This window comes from Fundulus heteroclitus, chromosome 11 (genome assembly GCF_011125445.2).
Source record: "Fundulus heteroclitus isolate FHET01 chromosome 11, MU-UCD_Fhet_4.1, whole genome shotgun sequence".
Taxonomy (NCBI): domain Eukaryota; kingdom Metazoa; phylum Chordata; class Actinopteri; order Cyprinodontiformes; family Fundulidae; genus Fundulus; species Fundulus heteroclitus.
In genome coordinates, this window is record NC_046371.1 from 23,534,551 (window position 1) to 23,557,832 (window position 23,282).

Consider the following 23,282-nt stretch of genomic DNA (forward strand, 5'->3'; position numbering starts at 1 on the left):
GTTGCATACAGTGTCTGATAAATTCAGCGAGGAAGCAAAGGAAAAAAATATAACAACTGAAGGTTGTTTCCTTGTCTGTACGAGTCCTCTCCTTGTCCCTCCCTCGCTTACCAGTGGTGGCAAACATTTTTTATGAGTCACGATTGGAGCAGACTGGCCATCCTGTCTTTTCAGACTCTTGCCTTTAACACCAAGACACCTTAAACACCAACTACTCTGGCTTCTAGGGAAACTCTCTCTCTTCGTCTGGTACGACCCCCCATTCCACCTCTTCCTGTCTACCCTCCCTCCCTCCCTCTTTTTTTGTTTCCTCTTCCCCTTCCCCAGCCTCTCGTCCCCCCACTCTCTCTCTCTCTCTCTCTTTCTCGCCATCCCTCTCCTCCTTTACTGCGGGTGTCTGGGAGGCTGTTTTTCCTCTGTCTCTTGCTCATGAAGGGCCGCACTAAGCTCCCTTCTCTCTGCCCGTGTGTGGTAGGTAAAATCACATCTGTGTTCGTGTCATTTTTCCTCCTTCCATCTCTCATTCGCAGCCTCTGTTTTGCATGTTAGCCTAAAGTCTGCTAGTCGCTCTGGCAGATTTAGGGGAGCTTAGTATCTACATCAGGGTGCGTTGCATCGAACATGCCCGTAATCTGCTCCACTGTCATAGATACGTGTGAAATACGCGTGTGGGGACTCTGGTTTTGCTTTCATTCTGGGGTACATGTGCCTCGTGTAAGCTTTAATCATCCACTGTGAGTGTTGCGTATGAACATGGCCTGGCACATGTGCTGCTGTTTCAGGGGGCATGTTCAGAAAAGCACATCGAGTGAAACTCTACGAGACTTGTTGAATGAAACATTAAACGTTTGTTGTTTTGTGCTTTTATATGATAGCATACATTTTAAGATGTTTGAAAATGATTCAGCCTTACGTGTATTTCCATCCCTCTGAGGACACAAGGACACTGGACTATTGTCCTTAAAAGATTAGAAAAATCCTCTGTAAAAAAGATAAAAAATCACCATTGTTACTTTGATAATGATCATACTAGTCTTTAAGTATTGGCAAAAAAAATAATTTTCAGCTTTTTATACCCATACCATTTAAATTGTACTTTGTGAAAATGAATGCGTGGAAGGATATCCAACAGTTCCCCGGTTTGATTTCGCTGAGAAGACACGATGAGGCGGATGTTTGGCCGTCTTGATGCAACTCAGTAGCCTGAAATCGCCATTAGAGTCATAGTATGTTTATAACTATGTTGGTTTGTGTGTATTGTGGTTGAAAAGACTCTTAAACTACTTTGTTGTACTTTTTGTATGCTAACTTGTGGAACGAATGTGCTTGTTTAAAATTTGAGAGAATCGTATTTCACTTCATATCAGGACTGAACAGTCCCATTGGGTTGGACTTTCTTTGCACTTCAGCGCTGCTCTAATTCTTCATGAGTGATTTAACACATTGCTAGAACCATTCCTGCGAGATTTTGGTCCCTATTGACATGATAGCATCTCTTAGTTGCAGGTCTGTGACGCTCCATGGTGTTATGCCCTATCCCAAAAGAGCTCTATTGGATAGAGATGTGGTGCCTATGGAAGCCACTGGAGTACAATGAACTCATTGTCATGTTCAAGAAACCAGTTTGAGAGGATTTGATCTTTTTGACGTAAGGTATTATCATGCTGGAAGTAGCCAATAGAAGATGGCTAAACTGTGGACGTTAGGGGTTAAATACGGTTACAATAGTCGGGTAGGCAGTGGTGTTTAAATTGTGCTCAATTAGTGAATAAGAATCCAACATGTACCTTAAGATAATATCCCTTGTGGCGGTTCTCGTGTGTCAATTAAACCGAGAAGCTTTCATTCTGGTCCTTTGCAAAATACAAAAGCTAGTCTCACTATTCTCAGCAGCAAATCCTGGATGCCAACACCCCATTGACTGCACATGAATGCAATAAAATGTTTTGCCTATAGGGCACAGTTTACAGTCATAGTTTTCAGCTGTGGCCCCTTTCTAATACTGCCCTGGACAACTGCGTATATGACCAATCCCAAAAAACCGCCACTGCCCCCCCACATCAATACACCTGCACCTGCTGCCTGAAGTCTTGATACAAGGCAGGATGAATCCAAGCATTTCCGCTGTTTCCACTAAGTTCACAACCTGCCATGTGAAAGCTGCTGTTGAAACTGAGACTTGTCAGGCCAGGCGATGTTTTTCGAATCATTAATGTCTAATGGGGTCTGTGAGAATTGTAGTCAGTTTTTTTTTATTATTTCTGTTAGCTGTAAAGAGCGACACAATGTCTTTCTGCTCCTGTAGCCTATATGCTACAATGTTTGACATGCTGTGCATTCAGAGATGCCATTCTGCACCCTGTTTTTAAAGGAAATATCAATGTGAGCTAGTGCTTCAGTTCTAACATCTCAAACCAGTGTGGCCACCCTCCTCTGGCCTATGACATCAGGGCCCACAACAGCTGCTCACTGGATTTTTCTTTCCTTTTTCTGTCAATCCACTGTAAACACAAGAGTGGTTGTGTGTAACGATTCCAGTAGATCCATGATTCTGAAATCTTTAGACCAGCCCATCTGGCACCCACAACTATGCCCTGCTCAAAGTGCCTTAAATTCTTTCATCCTCATATTAACGCTTGCCTTGACCTTCACTACGTTGTCTTCACCGCTTCTGATCTATATGTCTTAGTGTTTTGTTTATCACGTTGTTTTCTGTATTTGGATTATATTGGGATGTTTATTTTTTGTCATTAATGGGGTTCCATACTTGTTCATTCCTTTGTTTTGAGATTCTTTTTTATGTCTTTTATGTGTTCTGTTCTTTGTGTATCGTGAGAGATTTTTATTTCAGTCTTAGACATTAGTTTTGGATTTAGTGAGACTCATGTGTCCTGTTAACACCCTTCTGTATTCATTAGTCATCTCCCTCCTGTGTTAGGCCCTCACCCAGCAGCACTGCATTTCCTTAACCAATATCACCTGGTTAGCACGTCACCAATCACCTCCCCAGCAGGTTTTTGGCCTGTTTTCTTCTTTAATCAATCCTCTGCTCTATGTTGTCTTTTGCTGGTTTTCAGAATTTATTTTCTCTGATTTTCTCCAAATCCCGAATTTGTATTTTTCTCATTTAAATTCTGACTCTTTCTACGTGTTCTTCCTGTTCTAATCTCGACAAATTGTTTCAAAACAATACCAAAAACACTAGATGCTTAACTGCCTATACTTTATTTAAAATCATGTAATCTTACTGAGTAATGTTCAACACACTATGCCATTTTCATAGCATAGCTTATTGTTGTCATCATCCAGCACTGCAATTATATATATATTTTTTTGGCAACCCTGATAGTGATGTGTAAAAAGCCCTAAAATAAATGTAATTTTAATTGCTGCAGCAACATGATCTCATACTGAAGCCTTGTTGAAAAATCCAAACTTAATTTGAATTGACTGATTAATGGTGGAACAGTTGGTGCCAGTTGCAATGCAACAAGATGGTCCCAGGTTTAAATACCAACTTAGGGTATTTCTGCATTGAGTTTGCATGTCTCCCTGTGCATGCTTGGTTTCTCTCTGAGTGTTCCCGCTTCCTCCAGTCCAATAACATGACTGCTAGGCTAACTGTTCTCTCTAAATTGCTCTGTGATGGACTTGCAACTTGTCCAGGATGTACCCTATCTCTCGCCCATTGACCACTGGAGATAGGCACCAGCACCCCCACTGGGTATATAATATACATATATATATATATATATATATATATATATATATATATATATATATATATATATATATATATATATATATATATATATATATAATTAGTCACTGCATTTCACCCTACCCTGAGGGAGAAGTGTGCTGCCCTCACTCAGTGGTGCATGGGAAGCACAAATACTGGCTGACCTAATAATTATTTTTATTTCTCTGAAGTTTTAGTTTGTTATCTATGACTTCCTGTTTTCCTGGGGTATAAATATTGACATAGAGGCTTGCTTCTCCTGTTTCTCTTCAAAATGGGAAAGACAAGAAGAATACTTTTTTTCAGTGTGATTATACTGCTGCTGCAAAACATTTGTACTGTATTTCTAAGCTTTTTATTCATATGAACCAGAAGGGCGATGAAAAGTGGAAGGCGCCGTAAAAGCTGAAGTCCCGTCTGACAAACCATTCTAGATAAAACTGGTCTGGCTGACATGGCACAGCTACAGCATCACCTAACGCGGCTCGCTGCAAAACTCGGAGCTACTCCAGGCAGCTGTTGTTTTTTTTTTTTTTTTGATGTGTTGTTGTGACTGTGAGCTAAACTCTGAGCTTTGCATTAATGACGTAGAGATGTTAACGAGATAAATAAAGCTAGCTCATCATGTATCAGGAATTCTTTAGATGATGTTTGACGCGGTGAACGTTGTGTTCACTCAATAGTACGGGATTACATTAAGCTGCTTACATCTCAGAGAGAGAAATATGAAGCAGGAAGATGAAGGTATGGAGATATTCTAATTACTTATCTGGACTAACCACGCTTGACCCAACAATCCTCTGTCAGCTGTGGGGAATGGTTGAGATATGTTGGCTTTGGGGAAGTGGAGAAGAGATGATGACGCTCTTTGGCTTCTTAAATATTAAAATAGCACATGCAAACTTTTTGGTCTATGAACTACGAAAAACCAAAATCCGTGACTCGAGAGTCGACAGTTGATGGCATAGGCTGTGCTGATTAATCAGTGTAATGGAAAGAGAGCCTCTGCAACTGTAGCAGCAAATATTCTTACCTTTTTGTTACCAACGTGTTTTTATCTAATAGGAACTGTGCTGAACATGTGCTTTTTAAAATAATTAGTAACTTTGATGAAATTTCAGAGGCTCCTCCGTACTTGGGGAGTCCTTATTATGTTTGGTTGATTTAAACAGAGATGGAAGGGATCGTTTTGTTGGAGGAATCAAAGGACGGGCATTCAAGAACCTCACTGTTAGGAATCACATTAAACATGCTCTCTCAGAGTATTTGTAAACCCATAAACCGAATGGATCAAGCCCTTGTACCTTTAACTTTTACCTGTAACTTCAGTTTGCAATTTTAGGTTTGTTTGTCAGTGAGGGTTTTTGAGTTGGCCAATATGGCTCACCATTAAGGCTGGAATGGGACTATGGGCATTAGAAAGACTACAAACAAGATCTACTGTATATTGCTTATAGCTCATTTGGAGACATTCGGAAATTGGTGGTTTCCAAGTTGATGTTTATTTAAAGGACTATTTCCCTCTTTTTTCTTATTTCTTAACAAAATCTGGACTGCATGTGAACATCTCTAATTCAAAATCTAAAAAATGAGGAGATGTGTTGCCAATGATAGGATAAGTTGTTGCCAATGATAGGGTAGGTAATTTTAAATTCAACAGAAAACGACAGAATTACAGGAACTTTTCAGTTTGTTCATGAAACCTCATGTCTGTAACCTTTTATCTGCATTATTTTTCCTGCAGTTACAGACCACAAATAATTGGAGGTTTTTGATTATGATTGTATTGTATAGGGATTTTTTTTCCTCCTGTATTTGACATGTCAATCCCCCATCAGAGCCAATCAAAACAAAATTGGCCTACTGCAATTTCAAAGTCCTGGATTTTGCATCTATTTCTGTAAGGTCACATTTTGCCCTATTATTATGGAGAACTTCAGAAAGCATTGCAACTTCGTCGTGGACAATTGGATTTGTTTTGAAACAGCTTAAACCTGTGGTTAGATTCATCAGACCCAAGTAACATTTAAAATCCTAATGATTTTTGACCAAAAAAAAAAAAAATTACCCCTGGAATGTTAACTATAATCTCCGATATTAGAATCAAGAGCATTTCAAAAAGTTTAACTGCCTTTAACTTTAAACTTTAAATAAAACAAGCTACTGTTTTTGCCTGATGGATGGGCTTTAAACTAGTACTGCGCCATCATTTTCTAGCTAAGCTGATCATTCTGTAATCACACTGAGAAATATGAGCTTCATCTATTATGTTGGCAGCTAACATCACTACTTGGCTTCTAGTAGCAACAACAAACTGATAATCCTTATCTTGCTGTTACAATATTATTCTGACAATAAAACACAAGTCTTTTTTCTGTTTATTGTTTCTCTTATCAGAAGGAGGGTTAAACTGATCTTTAGACTTAACGCCATAATATTGCACATTATTGCTCCTTTATGACTTTGATGTGTCCTCTGATTGGTCAGTTGCTTTTTCCTTTGTCCTAAGTGGTAAAAATGACACTAACTGTATGTTTATTATTAATTGCTGTAATTTACTTCATCCGTGTTTATTACTCTATAATCACCACTCGAAGGAAAAATAAAAACATAATGGAGATAAGTGACCAGCTAAGTCTTAAGTTTCAGATGCTAACTAATGATGTTTAAAAACACTACAATGCTAATCTTGGTTTTGTTGAATAAAATGCTATTTGAAAATATAATCATTTGCTTATCATTATAATCTTAATGTTGACTTTCCAAGCTATAACAAATAGGTACAATGACAACCATGAGAAGCTGTATGATGTTGAACAAGTGCTGATTTTTTTTTATCCCTTTACCAGTTTTTACTTTCTGAATTTAATTTAAAATTTTTTTACTTTGTAAGAAAGACATTTTGTGTGCAGCAAAGTTCTTGCTCAAACTGGGCACCAAGGCTGGAAAAAAACTCAAAAACAAATAGTCCACATGTATTTTTTGTTGGTTTTGTTTTCATAAATGGAGTAAAAGTTTAAGCAAACTGTGTTTTAAAGAATTTCTGTCTCATGTAGAACAATCCCATCCAGGATCGACTAATTTAAGAATTTTGCATTTTGACCCGGTGATGATCAAATGCGGTCAATAACAATTAATAAGAAGTGAATTAGTCAAACAACTTTGCATATAATTTGAACCTTCAGTACAGATACCAAAATAAGCATAATTACGGAGCTGCAATATACAGCAACAATATTTTTCACAGTGTTTTTAACTGTGCACAACATGGAGCAGGTGGGTAGCATTGATTGGTTTTCCAAAAAGCCACAGAAAACTAATCTGGAAACTGACAGATGACTTTTATCTCTAAATGTGCAATGCATCCCCTTGTCTGTGCCGCCATGGGCAGTGAGCCATGTTGCTTATATAAAATAACTTGCACTGTTTCGTGCCAACGATGTGTCATATTGCACTTGGATTGGGAAGGATTCACACCTGGTTTGATTTAAAGTTATCCTCTATAATTTCTACATAGTGTGCGGCTAGGAAATGTGTTAATGATGACATTGTCTAGACTCCATCATCTATAAAAGGAGAACATGAATTTGTTGGCAGCTGTAGCCCAGCCGATGCACGCCCTCCAGGACGGTGTCACAGCTAAACAGACGTAGTAGCTGCCATGAGTAGGAAAAATGGAGAGAGAACAAAAAGCTAGAAGTTAAAATAACAACAAATAATGGAAAATTGAAGAGTAACCGAGTCAGAGGATGTAGCCCAATGAGCAAAAGTGGTCATCATGTCCTCCAATAGCAGCATAACTAAAATGATCCAATTAACAAAATCCAAACTGGATGTATGTAGGATCTGTTTATGTATCCAGACAGCCCCACCCCCCTCACGCATGTATTTTGAAATATACTGGACCTGCATTACACTTCCTGTGTCTGACTTTCTGTTTGGCTCATCTGGTTTTTAGAAATTGACGCGTTTTGCTCCTTCAGGTGTCAAAAATAGACTCGATCTGTAGTTCTGATGGACAATGGAGGAGGGTTATCCATGATGCCATGGAGCCTGTGGGAAATAGCTCATTGACTAGAATGGCTTTCATTCGTGACAGAACAGAGCATGCATGGATGATAGAGTCTGTGTGAATAAGGGGTTAGTCTCCCCCCCTCAGCTTCCCTGCTTTCCTTCTGCCACAGCTGTTCCATATTTCCTGTGATTAGCTCTTCTGGTTCCATTGTCATCTCTATTCCAGCTAAGTATTTAAGCCCCAGGTTTGTAATTGTTCATTGCTGGGTTCTCCGCTTACACTGTCCATTTATTCTGCCTGCTCCTCTTGCGATTCCCCCTTAAGTTCTCTATTATGTATTATTAAAGTACTCAGTTTTTCCAGCCTCTGCCCTTGGGCCTTTCACCAAACCTCAACATGGCACGGAGAGGTTGTGTACTATTGTTTTATTTTGATTTTTGTTGTAATAAATTCTTATAAATGTACAGTTAACACCAAAAATATCCGTACCCTTGGTAGAATTAGGCTTAAAGAAATGTTAATTTTATCACCACATTTCTTTTGACTGGAAGTCATAATTTTGGAATGACCCACCCATAGTACCGACTTCAAGCTGTTAGAGAGTCTCTGGAGGCAGCTAATTATTTAATGTTATATCAAGAAGGCATTTCAATCTCATAGACTTAAAAGGCCATCACCAAAGACAAAAATTTGTTGTGCTGCCAGTAAAGACTTTTCCATTTATCGTTTTAGAATAAGATCCCAATTTTAAACTGTAAATTGTTGTTTTTCCCTTTTTTAATTCTGTTTGATAATTTGACGTTTAGTGTCACTACAGCTTTAAATCCAAGTAGCAAAAGACAACACAGGTTATTTAAAACATTTGATGAAAACAATGAAGTGGAGCTTGATATTTACCAGAAAGTAGACAGCTTTCTCACATGGCTCTGGCTAGAGCTGGCCTGAAGTACAAGCAAACTGAGAGCTCCCCTGGCCAGCAGAGGAAGCCCTAAAGCCCCCGAGTTTTCACACTGAGCGTGGATGTCAAAACTTCAGATTTTTAGTCCCATTTATCAGGTATGAGCAGACTTTTAAAATTGCTTGTACATTTTCTGTACTTATAAGAAATTTAAAGCATTTGATACAGTTCACAAACGTGCGAGGTGTAATAACATAAAAAGAAATCTAAAGAGTTCCTAATTGAATGTTACAACAAAAGTTGATTGGCAGACAAAATAAATTCCCCCCTTTTGTTATTCAGCATAAAGTTTCATTTCCAGAACCATAATGTTCACATGTAGCGATACATCCCTGGATGCCTTGGTTCTTTCTGACGATGTTATTTTACAATTTTATTATTAAAGATTTTTCATGACATTTAGGGTTAGGGTTGACCCTAACACTACCCACAGTTAAATTTAGTTTTAAAGGCACTAAAAATAAGTTTAGAATAAATACAATCTTATAATACAGTTATAGACATAGTGTTAATAATTTATCACGATTGGATTCAGTTTCAGGTTGCAGTTAATGAAGTAAAGCAGGATTGTAGTTAAAAAAAAAAAAACATAAATGTACCTAATGTTATTCCACTTAAATAAGAACGGTGTGGTGCAGAAATGACATCACCTTTATTACCCAACAACAGGACTGATAAAACAACTTCACACTGTTGATGCAGCACCGGGCACGCCCTCATTTTTCACAGCCCTAATGTTGCATTCCATTTGCAATCAAAACTCGGAAATCCGGGCTTCCGATCTGAAAAATCAACTGTAAAGTCAAACTTTCTCCTCGGAAAGTCGCAGTAAATTTTTTAACGCCAATTGTCGAATCCAATATGGCAGCTTCCCCTATCGATAACAATAAGCTGTGATGAAAACATCTTTATTTTACAAGACACTGTTGTAGGAGTGTGTCTTAAATCAATGTTACGTGTAGCGGCTGCAACTCTGAACTGAACAAATTTTAAGCGGAGTTTGCATGTGGAAAGTACAGCTTTAAAGGACGTTTGTAAGAGGTACTACAAACTTTCCCGCAGAGGTAAAACAGCTTCCCTGGCCGTCGCCATATTTGAATCCTAACCTTTTAGTTATTTATTTATTAATCTATTGTTAATTTTGGAATCCTGACTTCTCCGACTGTTTTAACTTGAACGTTATTTATTCGGTTCTATCCCGTTCCAAGCTCCTATTTTTGAACAACAGAGCTAAAACTGCCTGTGTACTCAACGAAATGTAGAATAAATAAAACAGCGAAAGAAAACAATTTTCTTTAGGTGCTACATAAGTTTAATTTATTGTTTAGTTCTTAAGTACTTAAGAAGCAACATTCCCATGCAGCTTATGACATTTATATATCAAATACGATGCCTATATTAAGCTTCCATACTGGGTACTTTTAACAGATAGGGTCTATATGTGTAAACCTTAACGAAGACAAACACAAAGTTTTCTACTTTTGACTGGATACAGAATATATTACTGGGATGTGTTGTACTGTGTTGAATCAACCACCATCATGCCCATTTTAATCACTTTTGTTGCTTCCAATTTACAAACGAATCACTGTTGTGTCGAGTTGTTCTGCGTTTTTCAGATGTCAGCTGTGAGCAGTAAAGAAATACATCCAGCCACATCTACCTGAATCTCAGCATCTTGGCAGGAGGGTTTGCTGGTTGGACTGACATCCTGTTGGGCTCCCATCTTACCGAGCCTGAGCTCTGATTGGTGCCCTGAGACTCTTTGTTGCATTTTGGTGGCTAAAAAGATAACTAAAGTCCAGTAAAAAAAAGTAAAATAATTTGTGATGATCTGAGGCTTCCTTTAGGATCTGGTCAGAGATTTACATGCAGGTCATCGTGGACATGATTGCCAAATGAATTTGGGGCCTTTCATGGCTTATTTTAACCATTGTTTTCACGGAATAATGAAACAGTAAGCAACTTTACAGGTTTTAAAAAGAAACACGTGGTGCACAGGTCTAAATGCATCACGGATTTTCTCTAACCAGCTCAAGGTTAGAATTATCCATACAGTGCATACAACCCAGTGATATTTTTCATAAATACAAGTTTTAGAGAAATCCTTCTGGCTGGATATACAGTTATATTCAATAAATTTGAATGTTATTGAAAAGTTAGTTTATTTCGATAATTCAATTCACTTAGGGATTTACATTATAAATATTAGGACTAATGATTTTCTAAAGCCTTTATTTTTGTTAATTATGACTCACCTCAAGCTAATAAAAACAGCATTTACGATTAGAATCAAACCAATAAAGAAAACCATGCAGAAATGGGGCTAAATGAAAAGTGTGTTTAATATTGGCTTAAATGTATTTTAAAACGTGCACGAAAGTACTTGTGTACAGGTGAGACTAATTCATTCCAGCTTCTTAATGTCAACCCGCTTTATCCGTTCAAAGTCCAGTTCAGACATGTTTGGGGTCCTTGTCCTGTTGGAAGATCAAATTAAAATGTGTCTAATAGTCAGAGAAGACAATGATGAAACCATCTGACTACGATGACAATAAATGAGTTTCATGGAATGAAAGTAAAGGTTTCAAAGGTAAAACATCGTAAAGCCTGGTGGATGGCAGCATCATGCTGGGGGTCTGTTTCCTGATAGTGGAACTGCTGCATCACACCAAGTCGGTGGAATAATGAAGACAGAGGAGTATTTCCAAAGCCTGCAACTACACATTAAATCAACATCTAGCTGACGGAAACTCCTTGTTCCATCAGGACAATGATCCCAAACACACATCTACCAGTTTAGATATACTTTGCCATCTTTGAGTGTTTGAATAAAATCATGCCGAAAGTGTGTGCTTTCTCTGCAGGTGGCTAAGGGACAAGTACCCCACCACCACACCACCAAAACAATGGTGTGGATTTACGCATATATTTGAGCCTGCAATTTTTCTGCACAAATCTACAGTAAGAGTGTCAGCCTAAATCTTGTTTATGCAAAAAAAAGTAGAGTGTGGTATTGCCTTATCAGTCCACACAGAGAAGAAGAAGAAGCATTCAAATAAATCTGAAAAAAAAAAATGTAAAATTAGATTTAAGACCTTTATGAGTAATTTTCTGCTCCTGTATAAACATCAGGAAAGAAGACACTGGAAATGCAGCAGACGTCAACATGAATGATTCTCCAGTTCGGACTGGAAGTTTAAATTTATTTAGCAAATTTCTTTTAAATGACAATTGTTTAGCACAGGTGAGATAAATTAAAAGTTGGATGCCCGAACCTGACTGTGCTTGAGATGGCCAGGTACATATATGCCTTTCATGGCTTTCAACATTATTTGTGGTAAGAAAACAAATCAACATTACATCGAGTGAACATGTGGCACCTCTGACATAACTACAGGGTTAGAAGTTAGTAATTCAGACGTTCGACCAGACACGTATAAGTATGTTTTACTCTGCAAATCCAGATAAAAATACACATGATTTTATTTCACTTGTCATCAAAGCTAAGGGTTTAAAGATTAGAGCAGTTCACAAAATCCAGGAATGCTGATCTCATATCTAATTGTAGAGTGAATTTCAGTCTGTTACTGAGGCAAACTGGTCCCGACTACACTGCAGTCTTGTGACCATCTTCTGTTACCAGAATAGTACAGAGAGTGAATTGGGGAACTTGGCTGCTTCAGTTGCCACAGAAACTAAGTCAAGGCTTAGCAACTCAACTCTGTGGAAACCCTAAATGAGAAACAGCAGAGGCAGCGCTCCTACATTTCTTCATACCGTATCTTCATAAATGCATCAGTGTGAATTTAGAATCTAATTTTCAGCATACAAAAACAAAAACCCTTTCTATAACGCATTCTATTTTTATCAGCATATGCTCTACCTCTTCTCATTGGTGAGGGAAGAAATTGCATTTAATGTAATTGTAATATCATTATTTGTAAGAGAGGTAAAGCGATGTGCCGTGAAGCCAACTTCACTACTAACCTTAAACACTTGACTGTTAATCTGAATTGTAACACCCCCAGTTCGAATGTTGATTCTAACTTTTAAGGAGTTTGCAAAACATGCAATATGCGATAAAGCTCAGAAATGTGAGGAGTTTTGAAATTAGTACAGTACCCAAAGGGTTCAGGAGCCTAATGGAGCAGACACGCATTAAAAAAAAAAAAAAAGATTTTGCTTGATTTATTCTTTTGCTGTCAGTTTAATAATAATCTGCAAAAGCATACTTGGAGTGTTTTCATATTTTGCTACGTTGCAACCACAAACCCCAGTTTATTTTATTGGGATGTTCTGGGATTGGTCAACAGAAATTCAGGCTTAATTGTGAAGTGGACGGAAGATATTACAAGCCTTTCAAAATGCTTGTTTCTATGTGAAATTCTGAAGAATGCAAGGTACAACTGTATCCATCCGCTCACAGTCAATACTTCAATATATGTTCACTCTTTGGTGTATGTCACCTTTGCATATGTATTTGTTTGCCCATTCCTCTTTGTAAAATAGCTGGAGCTCAGTCTGAATGCATGGGGAGTCTCTGAAAACAGCAGTGTCTCAGTTTTGCTAAAGGCTTTCAGATGGATTTAAGCCTGAACGTCGACAGCACCATTCTAACACTGGATTGAGCTTTGATCTAAACCAACCAAGTGTAGCTCTGGCTGTATGTTCTGGGTCCTTCTGGAAAGTGAACCTTTGCTTAATGATTTTGCAGCCTCCGATGGGCTTTCGTCAAAGTTTTCCATGTGATTTAACCACAACCATCTTTCAATAAACTCTGACTAGTGCATCTGTCCTTGCTGAAGGCAAAACATGTCCACGGCATTATACTGCCACCACCAGGTTTAACAATGGGGATGGTGTGTCATGTTCAATGTTCATTTTTAGCCACACATAGCCTTTTACATGTAAGCCATAACGTCCACTTTTGGTCTAATTCAACCTTCGTCCACACATTTGCTGCCTCTCCCAAATGGGCGTTAGGAATTGCAAATGGGACTTTTAATGGCCATCGTTAAACTTTGGTTTTCTTCTTGCCACTCAAAGGCCAGATTCATGAAGGGCAACACTAACATTTGTCTTGTCAACAATCTTTTTCATTTGAACTGCCACTCTCTCTGCAGCTCCACCAGTCAGCACAGGGCTTTAAGGCGGATGTCCGAGTCTTGAAAGGTTGCCATACTCCTCTCATTTTTGAACGATGGATTCAATTTAAATTTTTTTGGTGGTCTCTTTAAAGCTTGAGATATTATTTTATAAACTGACCTGCTGCAGACTTCTCCACAGCCTAATATTGTTCAATAATGTCCTCTAACAAACCTCTGAAGCCATCGAAGTCATCCTCAGATTCTGTTTCACGCACTCTATTTACTGACTGTGTGACTTCTGAACGCAGAAGGTTGCATTTCCTTTTGTTGAGAGGTATCAAAGTTCTATATATAGATATATAATATTTTTTTTATCTGAGAGGGAGTCCAGCTGAGGCTTCTTTTAGCCCTGTTGATGACAACACTGGTGTTGGCTGACATGAATAAACCAGTGTTGGAGAGGAGAGGGGGCAGTTGCAAAGAATGAGACCAATAGCTGCTGTGGGACATGGTGTGCTCGTCAGAGGAAGAAAATCAGCTCTACGTTTTCATAATTACAGTGTGAATGATGTTCTCACCCGATTGGAGGGCGGCGCAGATAATTATTTCTCAACGGCTTAATTTGACCGTTTGATCTGTGTCACTGAGGTTTGGTTGCCACCAGCACAAGAAGAATAAGAAGTGTACCTTCGAAAAATACACATTATTTTTTTTTATTCATGCACAGGATACTTTATACATAATGTAGTGCTCCCAGCATAGCTGTTGTGAAGTACTCCACATGAACATGAGGAGATTTTCACAGCCGGCTGGTTCTGCATGAAAACCAAATCAGAAGAATGAAACATCACAAATGGTCCTGCTTCTGCCTGAAGTGCTCCTGTGACTTCTCCCGCTACTCTGAGACAACGCTTCAATCCACGTCATTCATCTTACTGAGTTCAAAAATACGGACATCATGTGTTGCCTGCACAAATCCAAGCTAATTTTTATCAATCTAGGTGTTCCAAATCAAATGGCCACATGAGCAAAACAAAATAAGACACACAAAAAAAGTCTAAAACTGCAGGTTTAGCATGGGTGTGAACGTTGCAATTCTCACATTTGGTGTTTTTATCAAGTCGGTGAAGCTGAGATATCCTCAGGAGATTCCCAAGTGTCTCCAGCTCCTCCAGTTCACTGTTAAATCTGCTGAGAGGTGGACATTATGAGAGCTGGAGAGTATATGTGCTGCTTCATTTATGTGGCAGATGACAGAGTTGCTTGGCTGTAAAATGATATTTTCTATAGTTCTTTTTAAAGCAATACTCTGTAGCCATCAGTTGACACATTCCACGGTGCAGTTAGCTAAAACATAATTTTACAATAGTCAGTCTGCCACTTTTGAATTTCTTCAGAAATTTCTTCATGTGAACTGTAGTGAAAATACCACAGAGTTAACAATGCAAGTAAAATACATTAGTTTCAGCTTTGCAGTGAATTTATTTTTGGTTTAGGCAAAAAGGGACACCAGGTTAAAATCACTGTCCAGTGTTTTTATTTATTTATTTATTTTCACTAACAAAATGTACACAAAGAACAAAACACAGCTAATAGAATATTGATTTCAACAGCAGGATTTAACAAAATACAAAGTATTCAAAAGTATGTTGCAGAAAAAGGAGGCAAATTCTGCTTACCAGGATTAGCTTACCAGAATTGGCCTAAATAGCGACTTCTAACATATTTCAACATAGATTCTGAAGCATTTGAGCCATATTTGACCATTCCTACCTTTGTTTCAGCCATAATCATTGATGATACTACCATGGATGGTCACAAAAGCCATATTAAATTTGATATCAGGAAATTCTGACTTCTATAGGTGTGATGTTTACTTTTCCAATTTCCAGGGACAACACAAATTTAGATTGTCAATGAGCTCCTACTTCAGGTAGAGAACTTTAATACAGTTCCAAACAAAATGAGAGACACAATGGGGCACCCCTGGTAGATTTAAGTTTAAAGTATTATGCAGAAATCTGGTCAGGATTTATTTGGCCAGGAAGGTTTTGGCCCTTCATCAAGATTTGTTCATTGATTATTATGAGTAGTATAAATCATTTTGGAAATGGCATGTTTTCTTACAGATTTTTCCCCTTATTTTATGTTTTAAGTATCTCATTTATCGACAGAATAAATGAGAATAAATCAGAAACAAATCTCTTGGTTGAATTAAAGTAAATTTAAATCTAAATTTGCTAGGTGTACAAATGACTTTGGGTTTGTGAGATTGATTGATCTTATAAAAAAAAAAAATCTAGCTGGTAGCTTTAAACTATAAATTTTAGGATGTTTCCAGGGAGAGTTCAAAGGTAAAAATAATCGCTGACCAAAAACAGAAAACAAATCTGTCTTAAATCAATTGTTAAAATTTCCTTATAATCCCAAAGACTTTTAGGAAAACATTTTGTCGACTGTGAGGAGCAAGGTTGAACGTTTTGAAAGGTGTTTATCCAGTGACATCTGGATGGTTTGATGTAGTTAATGGAAATAATTTTTGCTCTTTACTTGAAAATCCCTTCATCTTAAACTCACTTTGTTTTTGCAGCGAGCCAATGATCTAAAGCACACTATCAAGTCCACCTTTGGCTGACTCAAAAAACTAAAATTGCTTATTTCAACGTATCCTAGTCAAAGTCCGGATTCAGATCTGATTAGGGTGCTGTGGTATGACCTTAAACACACCCTTCATCCTGACACAACCAGTTATTAGGTTTAAGGAGCCATTGCTTTCTCACTCATGGCCAGACTAATTTAGATAGCCTTTCCACTTTAATAAATTAAAATGTGATTTGCCTTTTTGTATTAACTTTGGTTATCTTTGTCCCATTACAATGTTTTTGGGATGATCTGATATATTTGAATGAGAGAAAAATACACATAAACAAAAGCGAAGATTGTAAGTGGACAAGTACTTATTTAACAACGCTGGAAATTCAGTTAATTATTTTCCTAATGGCTGATAGTTTATTGAAGTAAATCATTTTCTAAAATTTGTGTGAATGAGATGTGGCACACCTGGCTCTACCCGCAGGACTGAACACAGTGAGCCAATCTGAAATTGACAAATCTCCCATGCTCTGTATCTGCTTTGATGAAAACATCTCCAGGGTTTCACTTTTGAAATAGATAGTTCTTATTTAAGACACACTGTTGCTAAAGTAGAACAGTTATAGCCACAGCAACAAAAGAAGAATCTAATCGAATGGAGAGTGGACCATTTTTTAGGTATCTACCACCCCCTGCAGATGTTGTCATGGAGACACTCTTTTGGGGATGTCTTTCTCTCTCTCTCTCTTTTTCTCTCTTTTCATACAATGCAGCATTAGGATGGTAATGCTATGCTCAGCACACCACGCTTCAGGTTTTCATGTGACTCCTGCTCTTACATAATGCTCTACTGGAGAGGAAAAGCCACTTACCTTAAACGATATCAATAGTTTCTTGTATAGATAGTTATTTATCCCCAGGCTGCTTGTGTTCTGGTGCTGATTGAATTGAAAATGTACACAGTTATGCGGATTTGTCGTGGTCCTGTTGTATGAGCTGCCCTGTCAGAATCACAAAAATATCTGCAAACTTCCAGTGTCTCCGTTTATTGACGGCATTTGTATCCTTAAAAGGCAGAAATGTGTTTAGCTAAAACCAGCCCTTTAATCGTTGTTGGGGATTATCACTTGCCTCTGTGTGGACGTGGTGAAGTTGCCAATGAGTTCAGCAAATTGCAGGTTTCCTAGGATATCCCCCCACGCTCTGGGGGAAGGACAGTATTAAAAGAACCATCAGCAGCACACCGGTGTATAGAGATTGGTCTCTGTATTCGATTTTACGCTGACATCACCCCGGGAGCCTTGAGCTCTGCGCCGCAGTCGGTTCTGAGATGAATGCACAATATTTAAATCCAGCCTACCTGGTTCTCTCACTCCACCCTGTGGACTCAGCGGGGCAGCACAAAGAAAGGCAGGGGACATCTCAGAGCAAAGCTGGACATAACAGAGTGAATTTTAGTGGATTACATAATGTTTGTTCTTGTGGAATATGTTCAGTGTGATCAGTCAACGCTCCAGTCTGCTGGAGAAGGGAAAATTACCCCGAACATATTCACTATCTGTTGTTCAGGCCTGTCCCACAGACAATATATCATGTTGCATGCCTCTAATAAATTACTACAAAGTGCATAGGACACCTTTTTGGTGACACGTATTTCAACATTTGCACGTCTTCCTTTAAATTTATTAGTAATAATGAGTGTAGCTGCCACTAAAAGCAATTAGAGAGAAATTGCTCATGCCAGATGTCACAGGGACAGAAAAATTGCTTTGATACTATGTCTTCATGGAAAGAATAATTTCCTTTGTGAGAAAACCATATATTGTTCTTGGTTAGTTGAGTTTACTAATGTGTGTAAAGCACAAGAGATTCTTTGCTAAGAGTGTACACATTATTGATATGAATAAAAGTGATTAAAAATATGAACTTCTCTCTGGGAAAAAAAGGGAAAACAGTTGCCTGTGGTTAATGATTAATACAACTAAAATATCCATCGCATGAAATAAATAGATATTGGGAGGTAAAATAACGTGCAAAAAGCAAATATCGCATCTTTATACTTTGCTTCACTAAACTAAACCTTACCTGTAATCATAAAAATGGTCTTAACCGATAGACTTTTTTTTCTGAAGGAGCTTCCAATTATTTCTTTGATTTCTTTACACATTTCATTCTGTCCAATATGCACTGATTTTCAAAAGAATGTTTTCATTTTACTGTAACCTAAAAATCCTGCTGGCATGAAAAAAGGAATTTTAATTCAGGACAGGACAAGTTTGAAAATGTGTTCGTGGCACACATACCAAAGAAAACCGTCATAGCTGAAGAGAATTATTAATAGAGAAATAAATAAAGAAATTTTGATAATTCAATATTTTTTCTGCTTTTATTTGACAAAGGTAAAACATTTCACCAAAACTGTGAAATACATTTTTTAGAGGAATTTAAAGTCTTGGACTGCCTCTGTTACTAGTTCCCTATTTTCTAAAAATTTTTTAACTACAAAACATAACAATTGTAACACCGTTTGATCCGCTGAAGTATCATGCATCTTATACCTGATTAGTCCGGTTTTAAGGAGATGACTTTTAAAAACGCCAAATCTTAATTTTTTTTTTCACCTACGATCTCCGTTTTCCTTCATTTAAAAAAAAAAGACCTTTCAAAAGATCAGGGTGTGAGTCAGCAGTGATGGAGACCAAAATAATATAACAGGGAATTTTTGGCTTCTTGGAAGCATAAGCTTTGCACTGTGCTAAATAATTTTACCAGATTTCCAATTTCATATTAATGATTTGGATGTAGGTTGAGAAACAGTGTAATTTCTTTTTAGTATGGGATGGCTGTACAAGCCCTGTGGGTGAAACTGTAGCCTTCTCCAGAACAACTGCAGATTCAGCAAAAATTGTTGCCATTGCTAGCACCGGTCACATAGATTTTTTTTTTACTGTATATTTAGTGGGATTTCAAACACTTAGTCTGACCGTAACCTTGTTCAGTGGTTCCACTTTGATAAGTGGTCTGCCTTCTCTGCACTGCTACTATTGCATTCACAGAAAAAAATACTCTGTGCTGAGGTATAGTGCAGTGAAAAAAAATAATATTTTTCCAACTTTCTTCTGTTTTAAATTTTCTGTTATGCTTATATATTTCAAATCATTAAAAAATTTTAATAGTGGAACTTGATAGCCTGAGTAACAATATAAAGCAGCTTTTTACAATGATGATTTCAATAATTAATGTATCAAAGCTATCCACATCAACCTTGACCCATGTTAGACTATGATTGACCTGTTTTGTTAAACTATGTATAACAAAATATTTAGTTATCAACATCAAGTGTTGAGCCCACCTCCCTCATCAGGCTCCCTGCCGGTGGTTGGCGCCTTGACCCACTGGTGTGTTGGTGGTTCTTGATGTCTGGAGCTGGGCACTCAGGTGTGTGCTGGCTCACTCCTGGTGGCTGCTCCGCAGGGCCTGAATTCCCTGGCTTTGTAGGGCCCTGCTGGGGGGCCGTGTGCACTAGGGCCTCGGGTCTCTGGGCCCATAACTGGATCTGCTCTGGTGTAGCTGACTACCAACGGACCCCACAGGCTCGCTGCAGACCCCTGGAGCTTCTGCACTGTGATTGCTGGAGGATTTCCAGGGGCTCTCCTCTGCTCTCCTCTGGGATGGGGGATGCAGCTATGCCTGTTTTGGTCCTTCTTGGGCTCCTATGCTCTGAGGGCCCTTTCGGGCATCTGGGGCTCTGGTCTCCCCAGTGTTTGCCGGGTGGGTGTTTGGCTCCTCACAACCACTATTAAACAATAATCTTGAGGAAAAAACTTACCTATGCAAGTGCACTCAAGCACCCACAGGTGCATAGATCCAGGTGCTTACTGATTCATTTCAATACAGATAAACCCTATAGTTAGCTTTAGCTGTCATGGAATTTTAAATAATACCGCGTATTTTTCAATGATGTTATCAAGTTTGTACTTGGGATACCATATATGTTTGTTTTGTTCTTTTTATATCTCTCTCTGCAGATGTAGAAGCAGATCCAGTATGTCTTGTACTCTTTTTTCCCTCTGTTCTATTTTTGTCATCTTCTTTTCCTTTTAATACTTTGCCTCACCTTTCTCTATTTGTTTCTCTTTTACCTTTCTGTTTCTGTGTCCATTGTATTTGAAATAATCCCAGAATAATATCCAATAAAGTTTTTTGCGTACATATCAAGTGGAGCACCATAGTGAAAGCAGTAATGTTGCACTTGTGAAAGTAGATCTGTGGGGTACTTTTTGGCACTAAGAAGGCAATTATTAATGCTACACCACCAGACAGGACATGTAAAAAAAAAAAAAAAAAAGTTACGTTGAATTTTGTTACCAACACCTTGGCTTGGTGTAGGTGGTGAACGACCAGGGTTGCCTGTCATGCAGAATAAAGAAATCCCTCAAATATAATTTGTCTGACAATATGAAGTAGGCTAAAATAATTTAAAAAAAGTGATGCCTCATGCCCTAATCTAATGAAATAAAAAAAAATTGCATTGTCAGTCTGAAAAGGGTTATAAAGTCATTTCTTGGGCTTTTAGACTCATTGAGAGCCATAATGGAGAAAACCTGGAAAAATAGTGACCCATCTCAGCTTTGACTAACTGCCCAAAATTATCTCAAGAATACATAGGGACACATCTTTTGCTACAGGTCACAAAAGAATGACATTTAGAACAACATCTAAATCCCTGCAGGTCCCACTTACCTCAGGCCTAGGCAAAGTGCAGACAAAAATATTTATCTTAGATGGAGTGACCATAAACATGCCATTTATGCCCCACAGTGTAGCTGAAATTAAACAGTTCTTTGAAGACAAATGGTCCAGAAAAACTCCACAGTAATGTAAGACTCATTGCCAGTTACTGTAAACACTAAATGACGGTCTTTCCCCAAAAAGGGTGGCACAACCAGTTATTGGTTTAAAAAGCAATTGTGTATTTACATAAGTCGCAATTGGTTTGACTACTGGAATGCCCTCTTGACTGGTCCTCCGTCCATCCTGTGCTGTAAAACCTCTGTAGATGGTTAAGAATGCTGCTGCATGTCTGGTCTTTCAATCAGTTTTCAACAGCACACATCGACCCTCTGATCAGTGAGCTCCACTGGCTCAACCACCCGCATCAAATTCAAGTCACTGATGTTGTATTACAAAGTGTTTAATTAAATGGCTCCCGTTTACATAAAAACTCTCACAAAAGCTTATGCCATCCCTACCATCAATGAATTATCTGCTTACACTGCCTACCCCATGCTCAAGAGGGTAGGGTCCCACGATGGTGGAATAATCAACCGAGAGCTGCCAGAACAGACCCTGCCATCCTCAAGAAACTCTTGAAGACCCAGTGTTTTCAGAAAGCATATTTTGCCAAGTCCCCAATACTGAACTTTATTTCTGCACTTCCCACTATGCTTTTATTCTATTTATACAATGTCACTTTGTTCACCTCTGACACAAGTTAATCAATCACCTTCCTCCTTAGAAGCTTATTGTTTGTTTTGATATTACCTGCATTAATATATCCTCAAATCAAGTCGCTTTGGGTATAAGCATCTGCCAAATGCATAGACATAAAATCAAACTTTATACTTTACTTCCCCTAATCACTGAAATCATGAATTGAAAATAGCTTTTGTAATTTCCCATGCTATGAAGGCGTGTATTAGAATTAGTTGCTGATGTAAAGGATTCAGGCATATCAATCTGCACGTGGATTCATGTATGAAATGCTGCCATCTGCAAATTATGAACTCAAACAGTCGTGTGTCAGTAATGGACGCGAATGAACAACAGGAACTCCACTGACATGTAGATTTCAGCACCTCAGACAGCTCCCAGTGCTTAATTCTGTCATCCGCCAACAGGGGGCGCAGCGATCACACTATTACATGTGGTGAGCAAACAAGCCAGCCAGATGCAACGTTCTTCATGCGTTTACAACTCTTACTGCTTTTACTAAAATGTTGCTTTTGTGTGTGTGTGTTTTTTTCAACATCATTCTGTTTGCATTTGGTTTTATTCGGTTCTTCCTCGTTGAATAGTGGGGCAGTCATCAGTGGCCTGTGCGGTTCGCTCTTCAGAATCCCGCTGCGCTTTGTGTACAAACTTTACGGGTGATCAAGCAGAGAGCGGGGTAAAAGAGAGCAGGAGGCAAACTGTGAATGATGCTCCTGCTGCTCCAGACCTCTAGGCAAAATGTGTGGACTTACGCTTTCGCGATAGAAACGGGTGATTCTTCAGGTTAGATGCGGACGCAAATAAAAGAAAAAAAAAACAAAGAAAGGCGACGGCTTGGCGGTCGCACTGGGGCAGGCGGCCTTTTTTTTCTTTCATTTATCTTTTTTTTCTCCACCGGGGCATCAGCGACCCCTTCATCCCCACGCTCCTCAGTCTCGGCTGGGCTCCGGCTGCTCTGATCGTGCGGCGGTTGTGCGTGAGTAAGTCTGAGGGGCTCCGGACTAATGTCTCTACCTGTCAGGAATTTAAAGTGTCTCTCACCGGTCATGTGCCAGTGTAAGGTCATCTGCAGCAACCGGACCCTCTCTCTGATGTTCGGGTGTAAGGTGAGCCAATGTGTAAATCTGTGTTTTTAACGGAGGCCTCTGGAGAGCAAATAAATGCCGTCTTGTTTGTTTCAACGGAGGGCGCTTTTGTGGTTAGCCTGGTTAGCCCCGTTTCTTTACCACAGTAACATCTTCCACACATGTTTCGGGTTTTACCTTTTGGTCCCCGCACGATCGAGCGTTTATTCTAATAAGTGACTGGTTTCCGTTTATACACAGCAGGTTGCGGCATCCTCGAAAAGTAGCCTTTTATTCCTGAGAGCTATTCTTTGGTATTAGTGGGGGG

The 23,282-nt window shown here is 38.6% G+C and overlaps 1 protein-coding gene across 4 annotated transcripts in view; it reads left to right on the forward strand.

The window, feature by feature from the left end:
* Window positions 1-23,282, forward strand: part of LOC105919898 (disks large homolog 4) — a gene marked incomplete in the record, with an annotated part of 106,632 nt that overhangs the window by 21,827 nt on the left and 61,523 nt on the right. Inside the window, 1 exon segment of one of the 4 annotated variants that reach the window (XM_036143183.1) lies at window positions 382-471. In XM_036143183.1, coding sequence (XP_035999076.1) covers window positions 430-471 — 42 coding nt within the window. 4 annotated transcript variants of the gene reach the window in all.